The sequence below is a fragment of the Sinocyclocheilus grahami genome, unplaced genomic scaffold (genome assembly GCF_001515645.1).
Source record: "Sinocyclocheilus grahami isolate Dianchi unplaced genomic scaffold, SAMN03320097.WGS_v1.1 scaffold170.1, whole genome shotgun sequence".
NCBI lineage: Eukaryota > Metazoa > Chordata > Actinopteri > Cypriniformes > Cyprinidae > Sinocyclocheilus > Sinocyclocheilus grahami.
In genome coordinates, this window is record NW_015505349.1 from 562,095 (window position 1) to 574,658 (window position 12,564).

General features: G+C 38.6%; 1 protein-coding gene across 1 annotated transcript in view; it reads right to left on the reverse strand.

The window, feature by feature from the left end:
* LOC107593412 (rap1 GTPase-activating protein 1-like) overlaps nt 1-12,199 on the reverse strand; it is a 71,627-nt gene extending 59,428 nt beyond the window's left edge. The window contains exons 1-2 of the mRNA XM_016283134.1: nt 12,111-12,199; nt 16-51 (exon numbers count right to left, since the gene is read on the reverse strand). Coding sequence (XP_016138620.1) covers nt 16-51; nt 12,111-12,154 — 80 coding nt within the window. The 5' untranslated portion in view covers nt 12,155-12,199. The remainder of the gene's footprint in view (nt 1-15; nt 52-12,110) is intronic.
* Nucleotides 12,200-12,564: the final 365 nt, after the last annotated feature.

A 12,564-nucleotide genomic window follows, 5' to 3' on the forward strand; every position in this document is an offset into this window, starting at 1 on the left:
AAATACAGCACTTACCACAAACTCCTGGCTCTGGAAAATGTCTTGTCAACTCTGAAATGACAAAAAAAAAACTTTTTTAGTTAAAGACAATTCCTTGCACCGGTTTTCTCTCTACATAGTACAACCAATCGCCCAAATAAATAAACTACTGCCGTGACATCACAGTTGTTTGTGTGGTATTTAGTTAAAAAACTTCTTAGAGACTATCCTAAAAAAAGACATTTTAACAATATAGCCCAACATTGTGAGCATAAATATATAAATAAACAGATCAGCATCCCTTCATTGAAAACCCAGAGCTTTTTGGTTACCAATGCCCCTTTAGAAATACAGAGAAATTTGCAGGCATATTCATAATTTATAATTTATTCTGTATTTAAAAATTAATTTTCTTGTAATAGGGCAAGTGATACTGAGGGGGGTGATGTGATCTCAACATGGCAGTCATCCTGAGGGGGTGACCTTTCCCCCACAGAATAAAACAACACATAAAATAAATAAAATGACTTGAGCAATTTGTTTCTAAAGTAGAACCATTTGTTCTCAGTTGACATTTAAAAGCAATCTATCTCCACTAAAAACACAAAAAAAGAGCTAGCAGTGACTGAAACAGATGTTAATATTTAAATAATAATTTTTTTCCTTATACTATATAAAAAAATCTGCCAACACACATTGTGCGTAGAAAATGTTGACTCAGGCATGATCCTAGACACCAGCAGATGGTGTTGTGATGCAACGCTCGCTTGTCAACTGAAGAATTATAGTGTAAAACCTGCACTTCTTACATGCATCACTGAAACACAGAAGATTAAAACTGCTTACCATCTTATATTGCATAACACATGGGACATACATTTAAATAGTAAACTAAAATAAGCAACATGCTCTGCAACTGTTAAATGTTTTTGTTTTTTTACCAGACATATCAGTTGTTCTGAACGTGTTTCCCCTGCTGCTGCTTAGATACTCTCATATTTCCAGTGTGTTTTACTTAAAGTGCACATCCCCCTGTTCAGTCAGAAAGGCGGTAGAGTCCGCAGCTTTACGGCAATCCATCTTTCCAGGAACCTGTCTGTCATGGATTAGGCTGCATACTATTAGGATTGTGGTATTCCAGACCTAGATCCAGAAATAGACGCAGAGTTGTTGCTCTTAGACACTAAAGCACTAACACAATGTAAATGGACTGAAAGTGTCACTGTGTGTGTGTGTGTAAACGTGTGTGTGTGTGTGTGTGTGTGTGTGTGTGTGTGTTGTTGACAGCTGTGGTACAGTGGTCTTTGAATTCACTATCCTGCCTCACCTCCTCATAATAGACAAGAGGACAATTAATGTCATGGATGTTGATTTTCCTCTGACAGCCTCAAATTTCCAATAAGACAGCTGATGTTAAACGCTGACCCTTTTAGTGGCATTCAGCGTCAAGTCAAGTACATCAATGGATGTTTCTACAAAGGTATAGTGCTAAAAGAAAACGATGTTACATGTTATTTAAAGTAAATCCTCACTGTAAGTCCATACATGTTTGATGGCACTGAGAAAGCAGAGGCAGTGTGGGGTTTCAAAAGGGGAGATCATTGTTTCCTTTTTTATTTTACAGGCAATACACCTAGCTTTGCTAGCAATGATAATGTGCCACAAATCTGTATCTGTTAACACTTGTCATTTACTATTCAAAATGAATAAAAGCCAGTCACAAGATCGCAGTCACAGTTCTCATGAGTTCTCAAGGTGGTCTAAAACTAGCAAAGTATTTTGTTTAGGAGAAAGAGTCTCACATATACTGCCACACAGCTTCTTTTCATTCACAGTTTCACTCTGAGTCATGGCTTGTTTTTTGTCTGGTATTGTCTGTGTATTACAAAGGGAGACAAAAGATGGCTTCCTTAATCCAAGTCATTTGAAAAGTCTGATAAAAGATCCATCTCTCTATTAAAGAGAGGCTTTGTTTCACTGTTTCATTACTGGATCAAAAGCTAACACTGATAAAAGTTCAGTAGGTTCAGTAATTAACCCTCAGCCAAACTGAAATACATTAGGTTTTCAAAATTTTTCCACTGAGTGTAGGTGACCTAAAGTACAGTGAAGACCTTGGCTTAAATCTTTGTTGCCTTTAGGCACCAAGCCTAAAGTATGTGCCTTCGGTTCACACTTCACTAAAGTTAAAAGATAATTTATTCACCCTCATGACCTGATACAACATGTTTGCATAACATAACCAATTGATTTTTAAACAAATCTCCCCCTACATTGTACACTACTGTTCAAAAATGTTACATTTTTGTTACATTAACATTTTCACCAAGGCTGCATTTATTTATATATAATTTAGCAGTACTAATGTGAAATATTACCATTTAAATTAACTGTTTTCGGTTTGTATCATTTAAAATGTAATTTATTCCACTGGCAAAGCAGTGTTCAGTGTCACATGATCCTTCAGAAATCATTCTAATATGCTGATTTGATGCTCAAGAAACATTTCTTATTATTAGTAATGCTGAAAACAGTTGTGTTGCTTAATATTTTTATTGAAACTGACATACAATTTTTCATTCTTTGATAACCAGAGAGTTCAAAACAACAGCATTTATTTGAAACAGAAACATTTGGCAAAATCTCAAATGAGATTATCAGCAAAGAAAAAAAATATTTGAGGTATACTACTGTAAGTTCTTTCAAGCATACACAAGTATTCTAAACTAGACCTTGGGCAACTTACTCAATAGATGTTTTTATTGATTTGTGTGTGTGTGCTGGTAGGTTTTTATTTTATAGTTTGATCCATTTATAAGAACAGTCCACAAGCCTCAAACAATCCACACAATCTGTTTGACAAAAAGAGACAGAAATCCCGTGTGTGGATTAAAAAACATAATTACTGTCTGTTCTGATGTCTGTACTGTGAGGACGCTCATAGTCTCTCCAGTTTAATTAGCTTTGCCAGCAGTTAAAAGCCCCAGTTGCTCAAACACATAAACGGCACATCACTCAAACACACCCAAAAGACCACGAGAGATTCAAACTATGGTGCCATCAACCTGTATGTAAATGATGCCTTGACAGATCAATACATTTTATTGTTTGCTATTCACAAGCGCTAAGATTTATGATGTTTATGAAAGTGTCAAATGGTCACAAATCAGCGCTGCCAACAAAAGATCAGAACTGCAGTCACGTGTTAGCAGCCCACATAGGAGAATCATAAAACTTTATATTTTTTCATCCTTGGACTCACGTTTACCTCCTCTCCTGTTACACAGAATCCTCATAAAGGGGAAATTGAGTCTGGGTGTGGTAAAACTCTGAAGCAAAGCTTTGACTGAGCCAAAATATCCGCAGAGGATTACAGCTCAACGGCATGCATGAGAGACTTAAGTAATTAGCCGGCTAAAATTAACAGATGTATTAAACACACACTAAGCCAAATATTTGCTTGAAAATATGAATGATCTTTTGACATCACAATTCTTTTGCAAATATTCAAAATGAAATATCTGCACTTATAAATTAATTAAAAATGCGCCTCAACGGTTCACTCTGAACTTTATCTTGCCAACATCAGGCGGCTTCCTTCCTCTTGAATACTGTGCTTCATGCAGAAATACATTTTATGTAGGTTAATTGGATGGATTGCTTTTTAATTGCAAGTACATCACGACAACAAAGATAATAGATTATTCTATCAGACATTTCAGTTCATGGAAGTCTGTGTTCCTTTATACTGCAGAACTAGCGTAAGGATGTACAATTCATCACTAGAATTCTAAGCAAAAACTAGAGGGTTTCCTGAGTCCTACAGATAGCCTGGGGCCATTTCTGTCAGTTTCTTCTGAATTAATGAAATAACGTACCACAGCTGCCCTCAAACCTGTGAGGAACACAAAATTTATTAAACGAGCAGGTTGTGTTAGCTCGAATTTATAACACTGCAATAAAAGTTTCAGAGTGACTGAGTGGAGGAGACTGAGACAGAGGAGACTGTCAATTTTGAGGCCGGAGAGGATATTTACTCATGAGCTACACAGGATAAAGTGACTTACTGAATCAAATGTTAAAGCTGGTATGAATTTTCAATATAAGTCCACAAATTTTAGTGGGACTCTGTTTTTTGACACATTTTTGAACACACTGACGCTGTCCCAAATGTTAATTTTGTCCTACCAGTAAATCCGTGACCCTGAACTGTCCCAAGGTCACAGATCAGTGGCCTTGTGGTGGGAAACAAAATGTATGACTCAAACTTAACTCATTACAATCTGACTAGTAAATTGTTCACTTTGTGACTATACTATATAATGGATTAACAGAGAAATAAGCAAACTAAACTTATAAAGTGGGCAGGTTTAGTAGTGTTTTGTCATGTTGAGTTTAGTAAATGACAAAATATTACAGCAGATTATCAAAAGAAAAAAAAATAACAAAAAAAGGTTGGGATAGCTGATGTTAGCAATGATAGATTATAAAGATGTTTTACATGTCTCTGTGCTATAAACGATGTTCAAATATTTTTGAAATAAGTTTCTTATGCTCACCAAGGCTGCATTTATTTGATCAAAATACAGTAAAAAAATAATATTGTGAAATATTATTACAATTAATATAATTAAAACAACTGTTTTCTATTTTATTCTGTTTTGAAATGTAATTTATTCCTGTGATGGCAAAGCTGAATTTTCAGCATCATTACTTCAGTGTAACTGTCACACGGTCGTGGTTATCGTAAAGGTGCTTGACAAGGAGTAGACATAAAGGAGATATTTAATTAGCATTAACACACATTGACCATTCAAAGTAACGTTAATCCAAAACAAAAAAAAGACAGAAACTGAGGGCTTATAAAGACAGGGAACCAAGGCGTCAACGAGATGAATAATACAACACAGGTGGAAACTAATGAATGATGATTAACTAAATGAGCAGGAAATTAACCAAATAGGGGCAAACAGAAAATAAACGGAAACACACACGTGACAGTAACATGATCCTTCAGAAATTACTCTAATATGCTGATTTGGGGCTCAATAATTTTTTTTTCTATTATCAATGATGAAAACAGTTGTGCTGCTTAATATTTTTTATAGAAACTGTGATACTTTTTTTCAGGAATTTGTTATGAATAGTAAAAAAAAAAGAATTGATTTGAAATAGAACATTATAAATGTCTTTACTGTCATTTTTGTCAACTTAATGTCAATGTAAACTGTCAATTTAATGTGTACTTGCTGAATATTAGTAATAATTACTTTCTAAAAAAAAAATAAAAAATCTGAAAGGAAAAATGTTTTACCTAGAAGGAATATACAGTACAGCAAGCATATTGTACAGCCAAGAATCTTTCAATATAGTAAACATAAGACATTCCTGATATATCACATCAGAAAGAAAGATGTATCTTCTTTTCAAACTCTGAATACTGGTGTGTTTTAAAAAATGATACAAGGGATTTGTGGGGAAACAGTATGTCACTCTTGACAGATACTATAATGTTTTAGTATGTGAGTGTTTAAGGAGGAAGGAGTTACACCTGCTGTATGGGGAACAGAAGTTAACCAAGAGAACAGCCCTCTAGTCACTGCCAATAAACTGTGTACCATAACAAGAGCCTTACATAAACGCCCATCAATTTTTCATGACACTGGAACACAGAGGAACAATACCCCAGCAAAAAGACCATGTGTATAAACAGCACATGTTTTAGTGCCCGTCTTCTTGTGAAATTATGAATAATGTTCAAGTGATATACATCAAATGAAAACCACAAAGTGTGAAACGAAGCAGGCCTCAATATCCAGCACAAGTCAATATTCAACATCTGAAAGCAGCCACTGAAAGACAGTAAAGAGTAGCAGTACAGTGGATGTACTGTAGTGAGACACAGTGGTACTAGCCGCGAGTCTACAATGTGACAGCCAGATGAATGCATGAGGGTGCCTTAACACATGCAGACCGTCTCGCAGCTCTTCAGGTTTCAGCAGAAGTGTGTCTCCTAGCTGTAATGTCCACATTTGTTGTTACACAACAGCACAGGTGCAGAGACCCATTAAAACAGCAGCAGCACCTGTCATGTGACACAGAGGGCTGGAATGCATCGAACGTGTGACAGCATTTAGAAATTTGACCTGGGGTAAGTTCACTAAATAAATGTAAATTAGGCTCAGTACTGACTAACAAAAGCAGCAAAATTAAAATCCTTTTAAAATCCTTTTAAAAAGCTGAAAATATTTTTTTTGATATGACAGATAATGGTTAAACCGGGCAATATTAAAATTCAAACGACTGTTTGGTGTCCGTACTAATTTTTAATGTTTTGAAAGAAGTCTTTAATGCTCACCATGGTTGCATTTATTTGATGAAAAATAGCAATATTGTGAAATATTATTGCAATTTAAAATAATGTTTTTTATTTTAATATATGTAAAAAAAAATATTTATTTCTGTGATGTCACGTCTTGTTATATCCTTCAGAAAATATTATAAATGTCTTTACTTGTGATCAATTTAATGCATCCTTGCTAACTAAACATAGGCTAGATTTATTAAAAAAAATAAAGATAAGCATTAAGAAAAGTAAATAAGCATTAAGCATTTGACATGCTTACCTTTTACATGCTTATCACAAATTTAATGTACAGTATGGAGTTGATATTCATTTTGAGACAAGTGTCATGTTTTGCCCCTGTTTCTGTACCCTTATTTGGTCATGTTCCTGTCCTCGTTTTGTTAATTAGTTTGATTAGTCATCCCATACACCTGTGTTTCCCCAATCATCCACTGTATTTAAGTCCTAGTCTGTGCAGTCTGTCTCGGTCGGTTCTACTTGTTATGTTCATGTGTTTCCTGCTGTTCCCAATGTTGGATGTACCCTGTGTTTCTTGGATTAAAGACGGTTTTGTTTATTCCTCGTCTCCATTGTTCCTCGCCATCACAGATTGTGACAGAAGAAACGACCAAAAAACAGTTACCTCTGTGTGTTCCATCCTTTTTATTGTTTCCGTGTTTTTTCCCTCAGTGTTTTGTTTCCATAGTGTTCCTCCATGTATCCCCTCCTTCGTCCAGAATATCTCCTCCTCCTGCTGAAGCAGGGGAAGAGATCGCTCGATGGCCACACCAGACCATTTCTGGTGTTCGCCAACCTCTCCAGCTACCCAGACGACGTGCTCTGTGTGTTCTATGACGCAAGATTAAACTCCGCGAACAGAGTGCCATCGTCCGAGGAAGGCCCTCGAGCGAATTTCGCCACATTTGTGGAGTGGACACTGGCGAGACACGGATCCCCGGTCTCCATCTGTCCCGAGGGGGATCTCACCGGTGCCACTCTGGACCCAGAGCCCAGCCGACCATCTCCCCACTGTGCGGAGCTAAAGACCAAGCCCACCAATGACGGCGAGCCAATTCCCGCCGCGATCTACGAACCAGAGCAATGCCGAGCGACTGAGCAGAGGATCGACCTGGACGTAGAGCCCAAGCCGTCAGACCAGGTGCGAGAGTCGGCAACAATGCCCGCCACGAGGGAGAAAGCCGCGGATGGTGTGAGCATGGCGAGGAGCTCCGCCCCCTGCACCGCGTCTGAGGGTGAGCTGAGAGTGGCGTGGCGAAAGTGCCAAAGCGAAGAGGAGAGGGCTCCAGTCCCCGAATCTAGTCTAGCGTGCCCTCCAGTGCCCGCTCTTAGAAAGTGCCCTCCAGTGCCTGCTCCTAGAAAGCGCCCTCCAGTGCCAGCTCCTCGTAAGTGCCCTCAAGTGTCCGCTCCTCCTGAGCGACATCCTGTTCCCGTGTCCAGCCTAGAGGGGGCTTCCGATCCAGAGTTAAGCCCTGAATGCCCGGAGACGCACAAATGCTAGCCCTCCCACCCACTCCTGCCTCCTCCACCGCTGTCGTCTGGCAGCCCCTGTGCTCGCCCTCAGCCCACCATTACGGTGCGAGCTCCGCGGGTCCGCCATCCTCCAGCGTCGCCATGGCTGGAGAATCTCTCACCTCCGCCTCCGAGGCCCGGACTCCGCCTCGGCCGTAAACCCAGTGATTCCACCTCGGCTCCTAGCTCCCTCGCCTCCACCGTCACCCGTTCGACCATTGGTCGGTGCCCTGGAGTAGGCGGCCATTCCTCCTCCATGGCTCCTCCCTCCGTCGGCTCCACCGTGGGTCGACATTATGGCTGTGGCCTGGGTCCTGCTTGGCTCGTACTGCTCTGGTCCCCTCCCGTCACCTCCCTGGTCTCTGTCTGCCGGGCCCCTCCTGGGTGTCCGTCCTCCTCCGGAGCCTCCTTCCAAGTTCCCACCATCACCTCCCTCTGTTGTTGCTACAGTGTGAGGAAGCACCTTCCGGGAGGGGGCGTAATGTCATGTTTTGCCCCGGTTTCTGTTCCCTTATTTGGTCATGTTCCTGTCCTCGTTTTGTTAATTAGTTTGAGTAGTCTTCCCATACACCTGTGTTTCCCCAATCATCCCCTGTATTTAAGTCATAGTCTGTGCAGTCTGTCTTTGTCGGTTCTACTTATGTTCATGTGTTTCCTGCCGTTCCCAGTGTTGGATGTACCCTGTGTTTCTTGGATTTAAAGAGCGTTTCGTTTATTCCTCATCTCCATCGTTCCTCGCCATCACAGATTGTGACAATAAGATTACATTTATCAAGGTTTTTCTGCTTTTTAATATTACCTTTGATTTAGTTATTGTCAGATCATGGCAAGGATAATTAAATATCCAATACAGATATCAATATTATAGATTCATTTCTAAATTCACAAACACAATATCACATCAAATCATGATGATGTGATGGTCAATGGCATAAACCAGATCCAATTTCACTTTAGTGAATCAAGTGCTAAAACAAGCCAGCAAAAAAGTAAATAAAGTTATTATTGGGTGCAATTCATTTTTAGCAAATTCCCCCCTGCTGAAAATGAGTTATGTGGCATTACAGCCATCTATGTGAGTACAGGAAGTGTCTAACAGCTGCCCTTCAGAACTAATCAACAGTCTTTGTCTCCTCAAATAACACTAAAATTAATCCAGCCATCTTCAGTCACGTCTTTGATACAGCCACTGAATGTGAACCTGACTGTAAATTCAGATGAAGGACAGAGGGGTTAGAGACCTTCCTGAGAGAGGTGGATGAGTGGTCACAGACCCTTGAGAGGTGCACACATGGTCTTTGTAATGCAAAGCAAAAACCTAATGAAAATGATTCAGCTGACTCTTTAAAATGCCACTCAGTAAACAAACAGAGGATTAGAAAAACGAATGCCTACAAGCATCTTTAATCTTTGTCATTTAACTAAATCTGTGTTATTGGAAAACATTATGTACAAACCAACATGGTAGAATCAAAGGAAAATGGCATGAATCAATGATTTCCTGCACTCCAGTCAATCTTTCATACCAACTAGACTGTAAAAAATGATTTTTCGAAGTAAAATAAAGATTATTGGAGTATGTTTTACAAGAAAATACGATCTACTTCAAAGTTTTACTTTTAATGCAATGTTAATTGCTATTTCTTTGTAACAATTTTTTAAATTTCTGACAATTTTTTTTCCCCCTGTTCACACTTCTCGGTTTGCTCCCTGTCCAATTCTTTGCCCCACTTGAACATTGAAATTGGGCATAAAGAATCTGCTGACCTCCAAAAACCAGTGATCGGCACCACTGCTTGCAAAACAAGTAGCTTTTCCACATGGTTGTTTCTGAACAGGGACCACTCAGAGTATTTTTGAGAGGTCTGGAGTCAAGTCCTATGACTCAACCCAGCTGCCAAACTAAAGTAAAGAGAGCAAGACAAAAAGGAAAAACATTTCATGATCTGGGACAAAGCCTGCTGTTTATTTCATTAGACTCCATTAAGAGTTCATGAGGCCAGAGAGATGGGCTAACATAGCATCACCAGGCTTCATTTAAAAAATGACTCCATATTTCATTCTGAGGTCACCTGAGGGGACCATCTACATGCAGATCTGTATTCTGAACCTGCATAATGAGATCCTCATTCTTACAGAGGCTAAATCTTTGTTTCTTTGGGATGTAGATGGCTGTGGCTTTAAGAGCTGGGTTGGAAACCGAAGCTACCATGAATTATGCCCTTGATCATTGTTCAGAGCTGTTCTTTTGGTGTAGGTTACTTGGATAAAACCATCTGCCAAATGAGTAATTGTAAATGGGATTATCATCAAAAGGAAAATACATAAACATCTCAAAGAGATACTAAGGCAGCTACATCACATTGAGTTAAACAGCGTTTGTCTAGGTTCTGTAAACAGGTGCATGTTCATGAGGCCATGTAAACACCAGTCAACTGCAAAGCAACTCTGTTCACTTGTTATCTTCACCCGGAGTAATTTTTGATGATGGCTTTTAGATGTCACAATCTTCAGGATCAAGCAAATGTCAAAACACAGCCAAAGACAATTTACTGAGTGAAATGAGAAAAAGGATCAATACGGATCATTTCCTTTCATTAAAGTCAATGAAGCAAACTTATAAAACTACAAGTTGCCCTTTAAAGTATTATACATTACCAAACTATTTACAATTATTTTAAAATATTATATACTGTATATTATTTTTATATTTTATATAAATATCAAGTCAACAAAATTATATAATATTACAAACAAAAAATTATGCTGTGAACAAAAAAATTATTAATGAATTAAATATATGTATATTTAATTTATTTTTGTATAGATACACACACACACACACACACACACACACACACTACTGTACAAAAAGTCTTAGGCCACTAGTATTTTCACCAACAAAAAATGGTTTTAAGTCAGTTATTTCTTTATCGTTTGCAGTGTCAGTAGGAAGTATTAGTTTACACTACCAAACATTCCTTTTGCCATTAATTGTAATAATCCAGTGACATTTTTGTATATAAGGAGCCTGACAACACACACACACACACATAGACATACACACACATTCACACAATAACAAATGTAATAATTATTTAAACAAACATATTAATAAGTGCATTATTTAATTAAAAAATATAAAAATGTAAATGAATCTCTTTACAACATTTAAATAGGATTTAAAATGTTTTGTCAATATGAAAAGAGATTAAATTATTTTACTGTTAGGCTACATCTAATTTACTTTACATATAATTTCACTGATACATAAATAAAAAATTAAATATACCTATTTGTCAAATTGAAAAGTGACTTTATTCAGTCACATTTTTCATTCATGACTTAATAAATTGATAACTGTTTCCATCCAGGAACTAGTCTTAAGTGTAACAGTATACAGTTTTTTTTAAGGAATTCACATGTAGGTACAATTTATATTGTTGTCCTCAACCATTTTCAAACATTTAAGCGTAAACAGACCAAGAAAAACAAATGCAGTGAAATGTGTCCAAACTTTTGACAGGTAATACATCTATTTAAGGACATTTCTGGTGGGACAGGTTAAATGTGTCTTCTTCAGCACTCCTGTGATCAGATCAGCCATGCAGACACAGATAACACTTGTCCTTGACAACACAGAACTGAAATATGGCAGCCTTGCACCTGTTGAGCAGACAGGATCCCTTAACAGGCAGAGGAATCTCACTGGAGTCTGTGGGTATTCAGTCAGACAAATTCTCGGGTTTGAATTCCTCCCTACTGAATCAACAGATCACTTAAAGCGGGCTTAATCGAATCCTCAAGGCTGGATTGATAGGGTAAACAGCCCGTGATTACGTTAACCTCCCTAGCTGCTTCTCAGACGCAAAGTTTCTGCCTGGATGTGTGTCTGCTTCAGTCAACCGCAGTGTCTAATTCAATCCAAACTCAATTACCCTCTCCGCTATAATGGCCTTTAATAACAGGGTTTACTTACAGGAGAGCAGTTCACCAGAGCCGCTGAAATGCAGTGCACTCTGAGAGAGCAGTCCTGTCATTCAAATATATAGCAGTGATGAAATCAAGTCTGCTTGTAGCGATAACACTCCGCTTTTACAATGCATTAGCATTCAAACACGCTGATATCATATCTCTCTACTAAGACCGTAACCACAGTTGCTGATATCCCGACAGATCATTTATAATCACTCTTAACAGCACAGAGTAAGAAAAGTGAATGTGAAATGTTTTGGTAAACAGCATTTGCTCTTACCCGCCGTAAGCTCCAAAAGTGAAACTCCTCTTTCTCTGCGGCATCTTGGCTAATGCATACAGCTGTGAAAAACAGAGACAGAACTCTACAGAGACACCAGCACTGCCTCTGTCTCCCTGGACTGACTGAGTATGTGTGTGTGTGTGTGTGTGTGTGTGTGTGATTTCATGTGTAACTGTACACATGCAGCACACTGTCCTTCCTTTCCACTCCCCTGGCTCTCTCTCTCTCATGCCTCCTTGGCAAATAAGGGTCTGAGACGCTGGCTCTGTCCACTTTCAGTCGCCCCGATAACCGCTCCCCACTTCTCATTCATACCAGCGCTATTGTAAACATGCAGAAATGGAGCAGTACCTAATGTCTTCATAATGTCCTTTAAAATGCACTCATTACATCTGAATGAGATTTCAGGTAGAGGTCTGCTAAATAACAAACCCCAGATGGACTGGATGAA